This window comes from Sminthopsis crassicaudata, chromosome 3 (genome assembly GCF_048593235.1).
Source record: "Sminthopsis crassicaudata isolate SCR6 chromosome 3, ASM4859323v1, whole genome shotgun sequence".
NCBI classification, from domain to species: domain Eukaryota; kingdom Metazoa; phylum Chordata; class Mammalia; order Dasyuromorphia; family Dasyuridae; genus Sminthopsis; species Sminthopsis crassicaudata.
The window spans coordinates 9,200,805-9,218,826 of record NC_133619.1 but is presented as its reverse complement, the minus strand read 5'-3'; the positions used below and the strand labels follow the sequence as shown (position 1 = coordinate 9,218,826).

Below are 18,022 nucleotides of genomic sequence, written 5' to 3'. Positions count from 1 at the left end.
TGGGAAAATTGAAGGGTTTGAAGTCCTGAAGAAAGTGAAGGTGAGTGTGATTCCCTCATCCTTGGGAGCGGGAATTTTCTTGCGCTCTCCTTCCGTGTGGTCGGCCAGGGGCACGGTTCTGAAAAAGGTCCTGTTTGAGACGCGGGACTTGGCCACTGCTTGTCGAGACCCTCCGTCGGGGCCATTTGGACAAGGCTCTCCAACACCCCAAGTTCTCCCCGCTTTGGGGGCACGGTTAGGGCACTGGAGAGGGTGTGTGGATGCTCAGCTCAGGGCCCTGGCCTTTCTCACCCAAAGCCGCCCCGGTTGTTCACTTCCGGGTTGTCAGCTGCCTCACTTTAGGGCAGAACAGGAATCGCCTCAATGAAAGTCTCACCTGGACTCGCCAGATGCTTGAGTGTCCTCCCTCAAACCTCAGCACCCCCCTCCCCCCAAACTTCTTCCCATCTGCCAGGACCCAGGGAGTTCCTTAGGAGAGTTCCTCTGAAATCTTCCCCGTGTCAAGTGATAGCCAAGTACCTCATCTCTCTGTAGTTCTTTTTAATTATTTTCTTCATAGCAAAAATTAATTGAACTGACCCCCAAGGGTCAACAAGGCTGGGATCACTCAGAAACAATCAAGAGAGGGAAGGCACTACAATGGAGGAAGATGGGAGAGGGGCTTCCTGGAGGAGAACAGATGTTAGTCGGGTCTGCAGGGAAGGAAGGAGGCCTGAGGCTGAGAGATGACCAGGGAGTCCCTGCCACTAGACAGAGGCACAAAGGGCTCCGGAGCTCATCTGCATAAGTAGGAGGGGGACGCAGAGACCTGTGGTCTAGGGACAAATGAGGGTCTGCGGGGATTTGTGGCAAAGGGACTCGCAGGAGGCAGGAGGGCAGCCAACGAGGAGAGAGCAAGGTTTTAAGAGGCCCCCAGAGGAGGGCAGTGCCGGGCAACGTGTAAGCCCTGGGGTACGGTCAGAGGCAAGAGTACAGCCCCTGCTCTTCTGGGAAAGGCACCAGGCCAAAAGATGTCTGCCCAAGATGGTGGCTGCGTCAGCGGAGTAGAAGAGACGCCCTCGCGGTGGGGCAGGGCCCAGAAAAGGCCTTTTGAGAAACGTGGCACCTGCCGAATCATGGAGGAGGCCAGGAAGCCAAGGAGGGAAAACCTTCCAGGAACATGGAACTACCAGGCGGGAGGTGGCCGAAGGGCCCAGGCTGAGGAACCCTACAAAGCGGGGCTGCGGGGCCATGGAGCAAGGACATTGAACCTGGGAGCCCCATGCGCTCGCTTGGAAGACCCCTGTGGCAGCCGGGCCCTTGGGTCATTCTAGAGGCAGGGGGAGCGCAGGGACAGTTAGAGCTCACTTGGTACTTCTGATCGGCGTCTGCGTGTGGCCGCTGATGGGATGACTGAGCCTCCAGATCACAGCAATTCAAGCAAAGGAGACTCGGGCAAGTCAGAGCAGAAGCAGCGGAAAGCAGCATCCGAAAGACGGGTCAGAGACGGAAGGGACGGCAAGGAGGCGGGAGACAGAAAAGGCCACTGGACCGGGCCAGCAGCTGGGGGCTTTGGAGAGAGCAGTTTCAGCTGAAAGGATTTGGCCAGGGTTCAAGCCGGGGGAGGACGGAGGTGGAAAAAGCAGTGGTCTCCCAAAGGACAGACACGTTAGGGGTCCAGACAAGAGGAACAAGAGAGCTACGAGGTTGTGATCAGATTCAGGACCTTCTGAGCTGTGATCCCGGAGGAGACCATCGGAGCTTCTGGGGGATTGAAGTCGCATGTTGGGAGGGCAAAAGCAGGAAAGAGCTGGCCTGGTCGTGGTGTGGCAAGGGGTGTGGGCCATGCTGGGGGGGGAGGGGGAGGGACAGTGAATGATGGGAGCACCCCCCACCCCCAAAGGGTGTGAAGAAGGGAGAAGAAGGGGGCTGGGGAGGAAAGTATGTAGTGAGAGCAGAAAGAGGAAGAGCTGCTGGGGGTCCCAAGTGGCTGGAATGGGGGGGGAGGGGAATGGGAGTGGGCTGGGCGCCGAGGGGTCAGGTGTCCCACAAGAGGGGCCCCTTGTCTTTGTTCCCGAGAAAGGTACAAGCAGCACCCTTAGCTAAAGGGAGGGCAGGTGAAGTACACGGCGGGGGGAAGGCGCAGTCTAGACCCCCATTCTTCCCTGGGGAACTCCTAACTCCCCCGACTTTCCCTTTGCCCCCCACTGCAGACCCTCTGCCTCCGTCAGAACCTCATTAAATGTATTGAGAACTTGGAAGAGCTACAGAGCCTTCGAGAGCTGGATCTCTACGACAACCAGATCAGAAAGATTGAGAACCTGGAGGCGCTGAAGGACCTTGAGTGAGTGTGAGGAGGGGCTGCTGCGGGCGGGGGGCCCTGAGTCCTGGGCCCGGCCCCTGCACTTCCTTGCTTCCCTTAGTGGGCGGTGTCTGCCGCTCCCCAGAGGCTGGCCTCCCTGGACTGCTCCAGGACACGTAGGCTGCGTAGCGGGCTGCTCGCTGGGCCCGAGCCCCAGGGCCCGGGCTTCCGGTGGCCCAGCTTCCTCATCTTTTCTTTGTTTTGTCCCAGGACTTTAGACATTTCTTTTAATCTTCTGCGAAGCATCGAAGGCATAGATCAGCTCACCCAGCTGAAGAAACTTTTCCTGGTCAACAACAAAATCAGCAAAATTGAGAATTTAAGTAACCTCCAGCAGCTAAAGATGTTAGAGCTTGGATCCAACCGAATCCGGGTAGGTGGCGCCTGGCGTGTGCAGAGCGCAGCTCTCGAGGGGTGGGGGGAAGGGGAGGAAGGGGTGCACACCCCAGGGACGCTCAGGAAGACCCTGAGGAATTTAGGGAAGGAGCGCTTCCCTCAGGTCCTTCCTCAGGCCCTTTTAGTTCAAATGACACACGCACACATGTTCCCATACAAACTCACCCATGCCTCCTCTAGAAGCCCCCACCTGCCTCCCCTTGGGGAGGGCTGAGCTGCGCAGACTTTGGGTGTCAAACCGTGTCTCATTTTGAGGGGCGTGCTCCTCCAGGGCCAGGTTTGTGTCCCTGTGCTTTCCCACGTGTGCACCGTCTCGCACAGGCAGCTGGACAGAGCTTTTCCCAAGAAATCCATCTTTAAGGAGTTGCCTCCTAGTCATGGCAAACCATGGGCTTCCTCCCCAGGTCCTTTGGGTGCGTTTTATACCCCAGACCTCAGAAGCTACGATTCGGGGTCCTGGGCTCCGCTTGTGCTCGGTTCTTGGGCTGGTGAGTTTTCAGTGGAGCGGTCACCTCAGTCGCTATGATTGGGATGGTGTTTAACAGTGGTTTTCATTAAGTTTTTATTGATAATGAGGGATTTTTTAATACATCGTCCTATATCCCCTAGTAGCTCCATAAAAGAGCTGAGCGTCTCCCTCAGAGACTAGGGCCAGGCTGCTGTGGAATTGGCCCTCAGATGGCTGAAAATGGAAACCATTCGGCCTCACTCAGAAGCCGGGCCTCCTTGGGGTCAATAACTCCACGTTAAGACCCAAAGGCCTCCCCCCACACACACACCTCCCTTCCTCTTCAGTGGAGTGCTCCTTCCTTGGGACTCTCCAAGAGCGTGGCACACGCTCCAGACACTTGCCCTGCATCTTTCTGGAGCATCTTCCATACTGCTCCCCAGTGCTCTGGGTACCTCGGCTCCTCGGGCATTGGACAGAGGGAGCCGACCTTGGGCAGGGAAGGAGATGAAGGCTCTGGTCTGGTGGGAAGTTGGTGCCTTTGGGATCTGGCTCGGCTGGAGCCGCCTGGGTCAGAAGGACTGAGTTTCCTGTTCTCTGCTCTCTGGGTAGCCCAGGAGGAAGGCTCAGTGCAGCGGGGTAGTGGCACATGGGGTCCAGCAGCCAGCCCGCAGACAGATGGAGGGCGTCCCGGCCCGGGGACTCCCGAGGAGACAGACTTGGGGACCCAGTGAGATGAGCTATCCCTTGGGAGTGGTTCTGAACAGCCTGAAATGTGGGCTCCAGAAAAGATTTTGAATGAAAAAAAAAGAATTATATCTTTATATTTCCATTCATTGTTTTCCTTTGTAGCCTAGAGACTTAAAAACCTTTCTTTGGGGTCGTAGGTTCCCCTGACCTGCTGGAGGGATCTGAGCCACAAATGAGGCAAAGCCCCCCTGCTTTGCCCTTTTACATTTTTCAGGTGAAGGAATCCTTGCCCAGCATGGCCTGGAGCCAGAGGCACCTAAAGAAAGTCACTTGTGTCCCTTCCACAGGCCATTGAGAACATTGACAGCCTGACCAACCTGGACAGTTTGTTCTTGGGGAAGAACAAGATCACCAAGCTCCAGAATCTGGACGCCCTCACCAACCTCACGGTGCTCAGCATGCAGGTAGGGCTGCCCACGGCTGCAGTCACCCCATGGGCTCCTCCCTCCCTCCCTCCCTCCCTCCCTCGTTTATGCTCTGCTGCCTCATCTTCATCCTAAAATTGGGCCTCAACCTGCCTCTTGTCAAAAAGAAGTTGTGAGTCCTCACTGAGGGTGAGGGAGCAACCTCACTTCCGCCCACCACAGAATGTTAGGAGAGGTTCTTTAGTGTCACCAAAAAGTGTTACCATAAATATTTTGGTTTACTGATCTCTTTGGCATATAAACCTGATATCTTTAGGTCAAGGAGTAGATATTTTAATCACTTCATTTGCATTATTTTATTTAGCACCATTTTATTTAGAATATTTCAATTCATAGAAATGTGCTTCCTAGTCCATAGAGCATACTTCAGTAATTAAAGGGAAGAGATTTTGGTTGAGACACAGCAGGGATCTGTGTTATTTTGCTGTACCAAAAGAATCGGACTTTGAAACAGTGTACAATTAGCCTGTGAAGGAAATCAAAAATTTGTATTATTCTTAATTGCCTTCCAAAATGGTTGTGGTGATTCATAGCTCCAAAGATATTGCAGTGGTATGTCTATCTTGCCACAGCCTCTCCAACATTGACTATTCCCTTCATTTACCATCTCTATTAATTTGCAGGGCATAAGATGAAATTTGAGGAGGGTTTTGATCTACATTTTACTTATTGTTAGTGATTTGGAGCATTTGCAGAGTAGCTTTTGGAGATACATTGTGTGTGTGTGTGTGTGTGTGTGTGTGTGTGTGTGTGTGTGTGTGTGTATTTTTCTTTATTATGTCCTGAATACAAACCATTATGTATGATGTAAAGTTTTTTTTTTCCCATTCGAGTGCTTTTTTTCTTATCCTAGGTTCATTAATTTTGTTTGTGCAGAAGCCTTTCAGTGTCGTCAGTTACCTATTTTATCTTCTACAATTACTTCTTTCCCTTCTTTGTTTAAGTATCTATCAATCGGCTCTCCAGAGTCTTGAGAGGCCTATGATCTGCTTCTCTTATAATCTTTTAGCCTCCTCATTAATAATTAAAGTCACATATCCATTTAGGATATATTGTAGAATATGGTAAAAGATAATGGTCTAATCCTTATTAATGCCAGACTTCTTTGCAGTTCCCCCAGCAGTTTTTTCTTATGTAATTAATGTTTCTGATTCTCCCTTATCTAGCTATTCCATTGAACTGTTTCTCATTGATGACTGCTGCTTTAGAATATAATTTGAGGTGATTATAGTAACTTGGTGTTTGAGAAACATAAAGATTTAAGCGCGTGCAATAAGAATTTGCCATTTAGTAAAAATAATAATCATAAAATAAAATTATTGCTGGCAGTTAGGTGGATAGAGCACCAGCCCTGCATTCAGGAGAGCCCAAGTTCAAACCTGGCCTTCACATACTTACTAGCTGTGTGACTCTGAACGAGTCATGTAACATTAATTGCCTCCTCTCCGCTGGCCCCCACAACAAAATTTTAAAAGTTATTGGGAAAACTGAAAAACATTCTGGCAAAAATCTGGTATAGACCAATATCTTGCTTGAGGTAGGTATAAAAGGAATATCATTAAATAAATTAAGAGCATATGGAGCATTTGACATACCAGACTTGATGGCTAGAAGAACTTAAGAGTAAATGAGAGGGGCAGCCAGGTGGCGCAGTGGATGGAGTACCAGCCCTGAAGTCAGGAGGACCCGAGTTCAAATCTGGTCTCAGACATTTAACATTCCTAGCTGTGTGACCCTGGGCAAGTCACTTAACCCCAATTGCCTCAACGGAAGACAACAAAAAAAAGAGTAAGTGAGAGATAGTATTAGGAGATGTAAAATGGATAAAATTGTGATGGCATTAAATGAAAAAGGATTTGTACACATAAAGCCAATGTAGCCAGGATTAGAAGGAAACCCGAAAATTGGGGTGACAATTTTTATAGACCGTTTCTTTGACTAAAGTCTCAAATATATAGAGAACTTTGTCAAATTTACAAGTATATGAATCATTCCCCAATTGACAAAAGGTCAAAGGATATGAACAGGCAGTTTTTCTATAAAGAAATCAAATCTCCATATAGACACATGAAAAAATTGTTCTAAATCATTATTAGTATAATATAGATAACTGTACATTAAAACAACTTTGACATATCACCTTACGCCTATTATATTGGCTAAAATGATTGAAGGGGAAGGTGACAGGTGTTGGAGGGAATGTGGAAGAATTGAGACTGATCCAATTTGGAAAACAATGTGGAATTATGCCCAAGGAGTTAAAAACCTGTGCATAGCCTTTAACCCATAATACCACTGGCAAGTTTATTTCCTAAGTGATCAGGGAAAAAGGAAAAGAGTATGTGTATTCTAACATATTTATTTAAAGCAGCTCTCTTTGTGGTGGCAAAGAACTGAAACTCACGGGGATGTCCATCAATTGAGGAATGGCTGACCAGTTTGTGGGCTTTGTTTGTGATGGAATACTAATGAGAAAAGGCTGGTTTAGAAAAAACATGGAAAGACACGTGTGAGATACAGAAAAGTGAAGTGAGCAGGATTAGGAGAACAGTGTTCATTGAAAGCACCAACTGTGAATGACCAGGTTGTTCTGAGCACTAGAAATGCTCAAATCACCTAAAAAAGACCCATGAAGGAAGATGCTGTCCGCCTTCAGAGAAAAAAATCAAAACAGTGAAGTAGCCATAGGATGGATTTATTGGGGGAGTGGGGAACAGGGAGAAATGGGGAGGGAGAGAAAGGGCAGGAAGAGAGACAGAATGTGGGTATGGCCTGAGGTCTGGGAGCCTAACTCTTGGTTGTCCCTTTCCTTCTCCCAATTGCAGAGTAACCGGCTAACCAAAATCGAAGGCCTCCAGAATCTGGTGAACCTCCGGGAGCTCTACCTCAGCCACAACGGCATCGAGGTCATCGAGGGCTTGGAGAACAATGTAAGTGGCCTGCGGCCAAGGGGACACTAGGCTTGGGCCGGGGCGGCCACCACCCCTTCCTGGTTTGTGTGCTTAAATAGAGGCTTTTTCCATTCACAGACCCCATGAGTTGCAGGTTGTGTGCAGTATGGGGTCCTGGCACATCCCTCTGGGCTGCCTACCAGCAGGCAGGCACCACTGCCCTCATGATGTTTGCTGGTGCGGTAGAGAAAGAGATGGCTCCCCCACCAGGATGAGCTGAGGTCAGACTCGGCCTCGGCCCCCTAGTACCATGTGACCCTGGCCCATCTTTCCAATGTCTGCCCGTTTGCTCAGCTATGAAGGGCTGAAGATCGCAGTGTCCACATCCCATTCTTCACAGCCGTCGGCATTCTGGGAAGGGGAAGAAGAACGTCCATCCTACCCAAGGTTGGGGGAGCAGACCAAAGAGGCAGGCTGGGCTCTTGAGCAAGGAAGGGAGAGAAGGGAAAAGAGAGATGGAGGGGATGCTGCAGTGGGATGCTCTGAACACAAGCATTCGGCCTTGAGTGAGGATCCTCCCATCAAAGGGATCTCGAAAATCCAACTTGATTTCCCACCAGAAGCAAAGGGGATTGCCATTGATTCTGAAAATAGATTTGCCTTCAGAGCAGAAGGAAATGGCCCCAGACAGATGACAACGTGTCACCAGATGTTGATCGAGTGCCCTCCTTGGGCCAGGCTCGCACTTGGTGCCAGAGGGACAAATGTAATGGTCCCCACCCACCCTGAGCTCCTGGTCCAGTGCAGATACCTGGCCTGGACGGCTGTGTACTGACTCCTCTGTCAGATCCACAGAGGGCTCTTCCCCACAGTGGGCCCTGCCCATGAGGCCGGCCTCCCCGTCCCCTGCAAAGCTGGAAGTGAAGAACCCAGCAGAGCCCCAGAAATGCAGCGTGGGGCTCAGCCCCTTCCCAGCCACGTTCAGTCTCGGTCACCCTGGGGATCCTGACGTCTCAGGAGAGGAAGCTGCAGCGTGACTGATGAGTGGCCAGGCCCTCCTCCCTGCCTCCTTGCCGGCTCCCTTTCCCCATCTTCCCCATCAGGTGGCCCTGCTCCGTCACTTCTCTCTCCCTCTTGGTCCTTTCCTCTCTGCTAATGGTCGTCCTGTGTCTTTCTGCCCCTTGTCACCCCCTCAACCAGGCATCCCCACGGGGTGTCTCAGCTCCTCCTCTCCCTCCCTTCCTGAGCCTCTGGCTTCTGAGCTCCTCCTAGGCTAGAGCTGCTCTCTCCAAAGCGGCCCCAACACCCCAGATGGACAGCTGCAGACCAAGGAAAGACAATCCCGGGCAAGCCCCCAATCTCCCACTTCAGCCTCCCAGCCCTGGGAGTAACTGGACCCGTCCTCCAGACCTGGCCTGTTTCCTCCCTGTAAAATGGAACTGAAAAAAGAGCTCCCCTCTCAGGATGGTTGTGAGGATGAAGTAAGACTGCGGTGGTGAAGCGTTTGCAGATCAGACATCCGAGAGCGGCATCAGCCACTGTCCTTGCCAGCAGGGCCGAAGGAGACCAGCCGTGGCCAGGGTCCCAGGGTGCTGGGGGCAGGGGTCTCTTCTGCCAGGAGGCCTCTGAACACTGGGATTACAAGGAGAGAGGTGGCGGCTCCATCTCATGCTCTGACTGTCCCCTTGGTTTCCTCATCTGTAAAATGGGAGCAACAAGCCCAATGGCGCCAGCTCCTCAAGGTTGCTACAAGACTGGAATGGGACAGTGTTGGGCCGCTGGTGACCACCATCAAGCAGTGGCCCAACAGCAGGGACTGGGCTGGCAGTGCATAAGTTTACCTCGAACCTGGAGAATTGGGGGGGGGGGGGAGGTACAGCAGAAGGGAGTCCTGAACTAGGAATAGCAGCAGAGTGTGTGTGTGTGTATTTATATGTAAATGCACATATAGTGTGTGCCTTTTGTTGGGGGTTCTGGTAGCTGCTGGCCAGCTTAAACCAGCTTTGATTCTGCAGTCTGGGAAGTGAGCCAACAAGTTCAGTAAAGCGGTTTTCTCTGGGGCTGTGGGGAGTGTACATGTGTGTGCATGTATGTGTGTGTGTGTGGGTAAGAACTTCTGTCTCCAGTCCTGTTTTTTAGCATGACAGTTTATGGCTCCACCACCTTGGGAAGGATGGGGGGGCGCCCGACTCCCTGGAGGGGAGGGGTTGTGGTGTCTGTTCAGGATCAGCTGACACCTCCCTACTGCAGGGTTCCCTCTGCCTCCGCAGCCCCTCCCCCCCAGCCTCAAAGGCTAGACACTAAAGTGTTCCCTCCTTGTTTCAGAACAAACTCACAATGCTGGACATTGCATCAAACAGGATCAAAAAGATTGAAAACGTCAGCCACCTAATAGAACTACAGGAATTCTGGGTAAGTGGAAGTCGCTCTAGACCTGGTAACTATATCGGATAAAGGTGAAGATCCGAGGGTCCACCGGTAGCTCTTCCTGGGGGCAGGAAGTCTGTAGGTCAGAGCCCCTGATGATTGGAATATCTTGTCAGATAATGATGGGATCTCGGACATCAGAGAATAGCCAGCTGTGTTCAAGAGCACCACTCCAGTATCTCAGAAGGATTTAGATACTCCTCGTCTCACCGGCAGCGCAGGGAGGGGTGACGTCTCTTTCCCGGGGGGATCAGAGGGAGCTTGCCTCCCTCCCCTAAGATGTGTCAGCTTCTCGTCTCAGGGGACGCTGCCGAGCCGGCCGACTTTTAGGCTGTGGGATCTTAGAGCCAGCCCTTCCTTTTCTTTCCTACATCCTCGAAACATCGTGCTTCCTTATCGCTGGTTCTGAGCCTTGGGTGGCAGAGGGTGCAGCAGAGAGGCCATTTAGACCATCAGAAACCTCACTGATCTCCCAGGACTTTGGGCAAGGAAGGGGTCAGGAGCAGAGGAATTATTCTTTGGGGAAGCCAAGGCCAGAGTCTTGAGAGGGACCCCCAAGGGAGGCATCCAGGCAGACCCTGTCAGGGCCAGCTCAGGGGATCAGCTCAGGCAAGTGTAGGCAAGGAGAAGACAGACTCGAGACCGAGACCTCCCAAAGAGGCCATTTGAGAACAGGGTCGGGGGGCTCCAAGCCACATACATGCAGGCAGAAACAAGGAGCAGAGGCACAAATGGCTTGGATCAGCTTGTTTTCAGGCAGGACGCCCTCGAGGCCCACCAGGCCCCCTGCCTGGCGTAGCCCAAGAGAGCTGCTTCTTGGTCATTCGGAAGGCTTGGGGATCCCTGGACGGATTGTGAAAAAGGTTGAAACCGAAGGCCATTCCCAGGGGCGTCAGCTCAGGCCGGGGGGGCTAAGGTTCAGTTCAGCGTTCTGTTAGCCCAGACCCCAGCCCGTCTCCCATTGCCAAGAGCTCAGACAGCGCCTCTCCTTTGGTTTCTGCTAGGGAGGCCGGCTAACGGACTCCACCCGGCAGCAGTCAGCCCTCGATCCTGTAGCCCCTCTTTCCCTCACATAGTCAGAAAAGGAGCTCGGATGTATGGAAGGGCACAGGGCCCTTGGCCTTAGCACCAGGACTCTGCCCGGAGCCCCCAGCCTCCTTCCTCTTAGCACTGCTGTCCCAGTGTGGCGACTCCCTCCACTGCCCCTTTGTAACAGTCTCCTCCCGAGGAAGAGGCCCCGCCACGTTCACTAGGGGCTCAGGAGACGGTGAAGCCCTCTTTAAAGAGTGAATTTTTTGTTTATTGATTGATCTAGGAATCATGATTCCAGATGTAAACGCTGTGTGAGTCCTTCAGACCCTTCCCAGCACCCTACCCCAAGGGCCTTAATGTAAGCGCCAAGGTAATACCACAGAATTCATCCCGGCTGCAGAGATGTTGCAGGTAGAGATGAGCAAAGGGCCAGAGATGCTTTCCTTTTCCTCATCCCTTTCTTTTCCCTCTCCTCTCTTTGGGACCACTAGGAGACGGGCCTCGAGTGGGGGACAGTGGGAATGGCTGCGCTGCCTTTCTTGCAGTACTGGGACGGGAAGCAGAATACCCACTCCCCTTTAACATAGGACCTTTTCCAACAAAAGAAACCTCCCAGAGAGGACCGTCCTCAGCAGCAGGCTCAGGGCCCGTCCTGGGCCGAGCCCTCCACGGGCAGTGGACGGGTTCTAGACACCAAGCGCAGCGCAGGCCTCTCCTGCCTCAGACTCTGCTTCTTGAGGCTCGCACAGTGAGGGCAAGTCAGGGCCTGAGTCTGGGGGGGCAGGCCCCGAGCGTAGCTGGGACGCCTTTTCTTTTGGTGGGTAAGTGTCGTAGGCTTAGAAACACCCGCAACATTGGCCGTCTTAAGGAACCAGTCTGTGATCAGTAGGTGGATCCCACGTATTTGCATTCATTTTGGATTTTGCCCTTCCTTCCTCTGATGCTGGATGTGGAAATGCCTGTTAGTCAGATAGGTGAGGGAGTGCCCGGCGTCCCGGGCGGCTTCTCTAGAGTTACTCCTGCAGAGCGCCCGGGTACGAGGGGGCCGCGCCGAGGCCGCGCTCACCCCAGTCATGCTCCTAGGGCTTCCGCTTGCCCAGCCGCGGGCGAGCCACCTAACATCAGGGATGTCCCTTTAACCCGTCCTTTCTGATGTACGTGCACCTCGCAGATGAACGACAATCTCATCGAGAGCTGGAGTGACTTGGACGAGTTAAAGGGAGCCAAGAACCTCGAGACCGTTTACCTGGAGCGGAACCCTCTGCAGAAGGACCCCCAGTACCGGCGTAAGATCATGCTGGCCCTGCCCACCATCCGGCAGATCGACGCCACGTTTGTGCGGTTCTGAGTCTCGCCTGCCCTCGCTCGCCCTCCTCTGGCCACGCCACGGGCTTTTTAATCCACCTCTCGCTCCCCGAGTCTTCACTGACCAACAGCTACCAACGGCCAATAACAAACCACTGAATGGTCACACAGACGTGTATGATGCACCCTCTTACGATTGTTTTTGAGATGTTATTATTATTAAATCTTGCAACACAATGTTTCCTAGTTCAGAGTTGTTGATTATTCCAGCAGAGCCTTTCAGCCATCCGAGTGCATGGGGCGTAGTGCATGGTGTGGGGGACTGTCTTGGATCGGGTGACCGCCTCCCCCCGGGCCTCCTTGCCGGGCCCTCCAGGGCAGCCCCACTCTCGGATTAGCCTCGTGATGCCTCTGAAAGAACAAGTCTTCTGGCCAAAGACTGCCCCAAGGGACACCCGCCCAGCCTGCATGTCTGCTCCTCCCCCGTCCCCCTTTGAGACTGGCCCGGGGCCTCTAACTGGGTCCAAACCTAGAGGAGGAAGCCGCTGCTTCCTCACCCCTAAGTGATCACCAAAGCCCTTTCCATCTTCCTCCACGGTCCCAAGACTGCGAGGTGACGGTCTGAGTAGTGCTAGGGGCGGAGAAGCGGCGTGGATCCTGGCGCGTGCCTCCAGCTCCCCAGCGCCAGACTGGGCTCTCCCCCTGTCCTGGGGGACCTTAGGCCAGACACTGACTAGAGGGCGGGACCAGATCGTCCCAAGGTCCGCTCTCCCCCCCATCTCCGCCCTCGCCGTCCCCCACATCTGGAATGCACTCCCTCCCTCCTAGAATCCCAGGTCCCCTCAAGGCTCAGCTCCGTGAGGCCCCCCCCCTCTCCTAGTAGTATTTTGTATTAATTGTGTACATCTTGTTTTCTTCCTCTAGTATGTGAGCCCCTCGAGGGCAGGGATTCTTTCCTTTTTGTCTGGCAAACAGTAGGCGATCAATAAATGCTTGTTGAATGAATTGATGTGATCCTATGAGATTTCCAGCTGAGATTTCTGTTCTCGTGTAGACCGTTACGTTTGTTTCTGTGAGAATGGCGCAGCGGTTCACTCCTAGGTTTCTCAGGCCTGCTACACCTCGGGAAGATTCACAGAGCCCCTCCTGTGGCTCCCAGCCGCGGACCCTCAGCCTCGGCAGGGAGGCCCGCGCTATTCCCAGGTCACATGAGGGGCAAACCCGGGGAGGGAAGGGGGCCAACTCCAGAGCTTCATGTAGGGTGGACCCCTGGGCCGTCTCCCTGACCTCCCCCCTGCCCCCATGTCCAGCAGGGGTCCAGGCCTCTGCACTGTCCCAAAGCCCCCTTCTCTCTGACGCAGCGCCCTCAGGACAGACCCTCGGCCTAGCGCCATGGCCTGCTGCAGCTCTCCCTGGCCCTCGTTCCCACCCGCCCCATTCCATCCTCCCGTCACCTAGAGCCAGATCATGTCCCCGCTAGTTCCCGACTCGCCTCTGTCCTCCTGGCTAAGAGAGGGCCCGGGGCACTAACTGCTGCTGGGAAGCAGAGTGCTCCACACGGGATGGCAGCCCCCTCGGTGCCGCCTCACGAGCCCTCCCCACGGGGGTCCCATTGAGGCCGATCCTGGGACAGGCAGGACGCCCCCTGTAGATGAGCCCTCCAGGAAGACTTGTTCAGGCTCCCACAGCTGGGATGAGCAGGGGCTCGCCCCTCAGTCGCCAGACATGCGTCTCTAGACTCCGACAGATTCCCAAAGAACTTTTTTTCCTCCTTTACATTTGTTGGAAGATTTTCAGTTTCTTTGTGTTAACGGGGCTTTGGAGGTTCATTTACCGAGTCTCTTGTGCCTAGGTGCCGTTAAGGCCCACAAAGAGGCAAAAGCCGCCCCGGCAGCGCCACGGACGAGCCGGAGGTGGTCCCAGAGGGCTCGGAGTTGTAAGTCTCATTATAGATTTGTTCCAGTGTTCGGCTCTGGCGGCCTTTGAATCTCTGATTCGAATGAGCTATCCCGGCATTGTGTCATCCGCCAACCGGGCCCTCCTCCAGGCACTGATGAAGCTGCCGAATGCAAGGACAGAGGCTGGGCCGAGGCCGACTCCCAAATGGACACGGAACCTTGAATGAGGGTTGAGACCCACTTACCGGTGCCGTGGGCCAGCTTCGGAACCGTAGCTCTGGGGCTGGAGAAGTCCCTTCTTCCCTGACTCACTGCCTCGCCTTCCCAAGATGGGGGTCTCGTAACTCACTGTGAATACTAATTTTATGTACCTATATTTGTATTTCTATTTTCACATGTTTATATGTAAAAATATAAAATATGATGCTAGATGTTTTAAATGCAAATTGTTTAAATACATATTTCTATATCTATATTTTATATGCCCTATCAGGCCAAGTTTACAAAGCCCTGCTCCAGCCCACCTCTCCACCTTCAAGGGGGTGAGAGACTTGTTAAGTGTGTCCACAATCTGGGGGAACTTTCATTAAAGCTCCATCTACAGCATATTTACCAGGTGAACAAGCCTGTGGACAAAAGGGACTAAGGAGGGATTGTGGGACGCGGAGAGTGGGAGTGTCTGCTACAGAAGACATGGCTAAACCGGCCAAGACCCTGCTCGGGCACGGTCCAGATCTCCCCAGGGCACTTTCCATTCCATGTCATGTGCCCGACTGGAATCAGGCTCCCCCAGGGGGAATCACGCCAGGATGCTGACGGCTGCTCAAGTCACCCGTCTCCCACCCCCATCACCCAGTGACAAAAAGATCGAAAAAGCAGAACTTTAAAGTATATACCATTAAAAAAAAAAAAGGTACGAGAAAAGGGGTCAAGGAAAAATCATCTAGCAGCAGCAGCATCAGTCATTACTATCTAGAAATCATTTTTTGAAGCCTACATACCATATTAAAAGATGGGAAATAAAACCATTTCAAGTGTATTAAAACCAAAGAATCAAGTGAAAACAGAAGAATCCGTTGGTTGTCACCCCAAAAAGACCGCAGGTGAGTCCAGCCAGCTCCGGCCATTGCTTCCGTTTCTAAAAGGTCACTGATCACCCCTTTAATTATATATTCTAAAACTCTGGCAGGAATCGAAGCCGTGCTCCCGGCCTCCAGTTTAGGGGTTCCGTTCTCTTTTACCTTTTGTTTAACCCCCTGCCCTCCAGCAACTTGCCACCTGTATAAGCAAGGGACGATGACTTTTCAGCCCAGCAGGGCACATCTCTCTGGGGCGGGCCACTGGAAGTGTCTCTCTTCCAAATTATGTCCACCCCAGAACATGAATACCTGTGGTCCTGGGAGGGAGCACAGTACCAAGGATGAGAGAGCACGGCTCCGGTTCCCAGCCCCGTAGCCTGCATCTCCCCTCCAGCCTCAGTGTCCGCTCCTAAAAGGAGAGGGCCGGGCCGGGCGGCTCCTGAGCTCCCTCCAGCCCAACACTCCTGGTCCTGGGCTTGGGGATCTCCCCCAGGAGAACACTCCTGTCCCAAGAGCCCAGAACTTAATGGGCTCTTCCTAAATGCTGGGAGGTGGGTTATTCCTCAGGGAAAGCGGGGTTAGCCAACGTGGCTCCTGCCCCCTCAGCAATGCCCGTTTTGTGGCCCCCCTTGTGATGCCAGGGGCACGGATTGTGATGGAACAAGGTGCTAGGCAGGCAGCAGGCAGGACGCAGGTGGGCTCTAGGATCCCAGAGCTCTCCAGACCAAACATCTGTAGTCAAACAGAGGCCCCCAGCCAGACAGAGAAGACAGTGTACATTAACAGTTTCTGCCACCCACACGGGTACTGGGGTTGGGGTTATGGGAGGGACCCTGGAGGGAAGCGGGGGGTTGCTTCTGTCCTGCCGAGCACCAGGCCCCAAGCAGTGCTCCACAGGCGTCTGATGGAGGACGGATCTATGGATGAACCGCCTCAATGGATAAACAGAAGCACAAATCTTTTCTCCGGGAAAAAGCAACTTATAAGGAGATAAAAACTTGTTACGGTCAATAATCTCAGCACAGATTTCTGGTACACGTTTCACCTTAAAGTTTAGGGGAAGGTGGCGCAGTGGAGAGAGCACCAGCCCTGAATTCAGGAGGACCCGAGTTCAAATGTGATCTCAGACACTTGACACTTCCTAGCTGTGTGACCCTGGGCAAGTCACTTAACCCCGGCCTCAGGGGGGGAAAAAAAAATTTAGGGGAAAGAACTTAACATTAAACCCACCCAGCTCCCATCGGAACTGGCCGTAGAGATGAATTGTCCTCTAGGCTTCTCTGTATTTCTCTCCCCCATCATCTCTCCTCTTTCTTTGTCTCTCTCTCTCCCTTTCCCATCTCTCCTTTCTCTCTCTCTCTCTCTCCTTTCTCTCTCTCTTTCCTTTCTCTCTCTCTCCTTTCTCTCTCTCTCCTTTCTCTCTCTCTCTTTTCTCTCTCTCTCTCTCTCTCTCTCTCTCTCTCTCTCTCTCTCTCTCTCTCTCTCTCTCTCTCTGTCTCTCTCTGTCTCTTTCTCTCTCTCTCTCTCTCTCTCTGTCTCTCTCTGTCTCTCTCTGTCTCTCTCTCTCTCTCTCTGTCTCTCTCTCTCTCTCTCTCTCTCTCTCTCTCTCTCTCTCTCTCTCTCTCTCTCTCTCTCTCTCTCTCTCTCTCTCCTCCCTTCTCCATATCTCTCTGTGTCTCTGTATCTATCTTTCCCTCTCACAGTTTCTCTCTGTGTCTCTGTCTCCCCCATCTCTCTGTCTCTAATCCTCTCTGTATCCCAGTCTTCTCCTGCCTGTTTCCTCCCTCTCCTTTTCTATTTTCACGTTCTTTTTTGAGTTTCTCTGCTTCCAAATGAACAGGAGTGTTTCTGATGGATTGATTGGTCAGCAGTCCTTCACAAAGAGCCTTGTTCTCTGTGGAGGAGTCACAGGATTGGAGCTGGGAGGGACCTTGTAGCTTCGGACCTTGGATTTTCTCCAGATCCCTCATATGAGGGAACTGGAGCCCAAAAGTTTGTCAGTAATTGTCCCAAAGGCACAAAGCTCGACAACAGAAGACACCGAATTCACAGATTCCCAGAATCTCTGGGCCCTCCGAGACCCTCCAATATGACCGAAAGGCCCTTGAGAATCTCCCAAGTTATGTTTTATCGACAAAGGGTCCCCTAGACCCTGCTTGAAGCCCTTCAGGGAGCAAGAACCAACTGCTGCTAAGGGACCCATCCCAGCCTTGAACAGCTCTCACGTTAGGAGGTTTTTCCAGCCAGAATTGGGCCTTCTTCATCCGCCCCTGGTGCTACTCTCCGGGACCAGCCCAAACAGGTCTCTTCTCTCTTCTCTCAAGCAGCCTTTCACACCCCAAGGTGTGCCCTCTCAGTCCTGAGTCTTCTCTTCTCCTGGGCCCTCCAGCTTTCTTTCTGTGGCATGGGCCAGGCCCCCTGGCAGTCACCCTCGCCCTTCCTGGAACATGGTGGGTACAGCATGAGACTCCGTATGTGGTCCCTGGTCTCGGCGCCTCCCCTCAAGAGGCTGAGATCACAGTCTCTGTGGCTGACACATGTCGCGCTTTCGATGAGAATTGTAATCTCACGCACTCTCCCCCATCCTGTTATACTTGTCTGTACAGGTGGGTTCCCTTTAACTCCCCGACTTTATGCTTCTATTAAATTTGATGATATTAAATCCAACCCACTGTTCCCACTTGTTGACTGCAGGCGCTCCCAGCCCAGACTTCCCGCCCTCCCTCCCAGCAGGTGCCTCGCTGCCCCTTTGCCAAGAAATAAGGGCAAAAGACAGCCTTTATCGACAGTTCAGGCTATAGTAGAGTATCAGGAACCACAGAATTCCCCAACCCGGGATTCCTCACTACCAGACTGGATCGGGCAGCTCCTAGGAGCTACAGCTCCATCTTCCTGGCCCTTGATCCCCGGGTCTAGAGCCAAAGAACCGCCGTAGGGGTCACTGTGTGTCTAGAAGTTCCACCAGAATGGAAGGCCCCCGTGTCTGGGAACAAATGTCCGGCCCTGCTGGGCTGGAGGGCAGGGCAAAAA

The 18,022-nt window shown here is 52.9% G+C and overlaps 1 protein-coding gene across 13 annotated transcripts in view; it reads left to right on the top strand.

Moving 5' to 3' along the window:
* Nucleotides 1-12,252, top strand: part of PPP1R7 (protein phosphatase 1 regulatory subunit 7) — a 20,674-nt gene extending 8,422 nt beyond the window's left edge. For 12 of the 13 annotated variants that reach the window (XM_074297971.1, XM_074297979.1, XM_074297977.1 and 9 more), the window contains 7 exons: nt 1-40; nt 2,193-2,323; nt 2,552-2,714; nt 4,223-4,339; nt 7,186-7,290; nt 9,577-9,663; nt 11,882-12,252. The exon at nt 1-40 is cut by the window's left edge and continues 26 nt beyond it. In XM_074297971.1, the coding sequence (XP_074154072.1) occupies nt 1-40; nt 2,193-2,323; nt 2,552-2,714; nt 4,223-4,339; nt 7,186-7,290; nt 9,577-9,663; nt 11,882-12,058 (820 nt within the window). In that variant the 3' untranslated portion in view covers nt 12,059-12,252. Of the gene's footprint in view, nt 41-2,192; nt 2,324-2,551; nt 2,715-4,222; nt 4,340-7,185; nt 7,291-9,576; nt 9,664-10,993; nt 11,857-11,881 lie in introns of those variants that run through there. The other variant, XM_074297982.1, reaches the window with a different exon arrangement.
* Nucleotides 12,253-18,022: the final 5,770 nt, after the last annotated feature.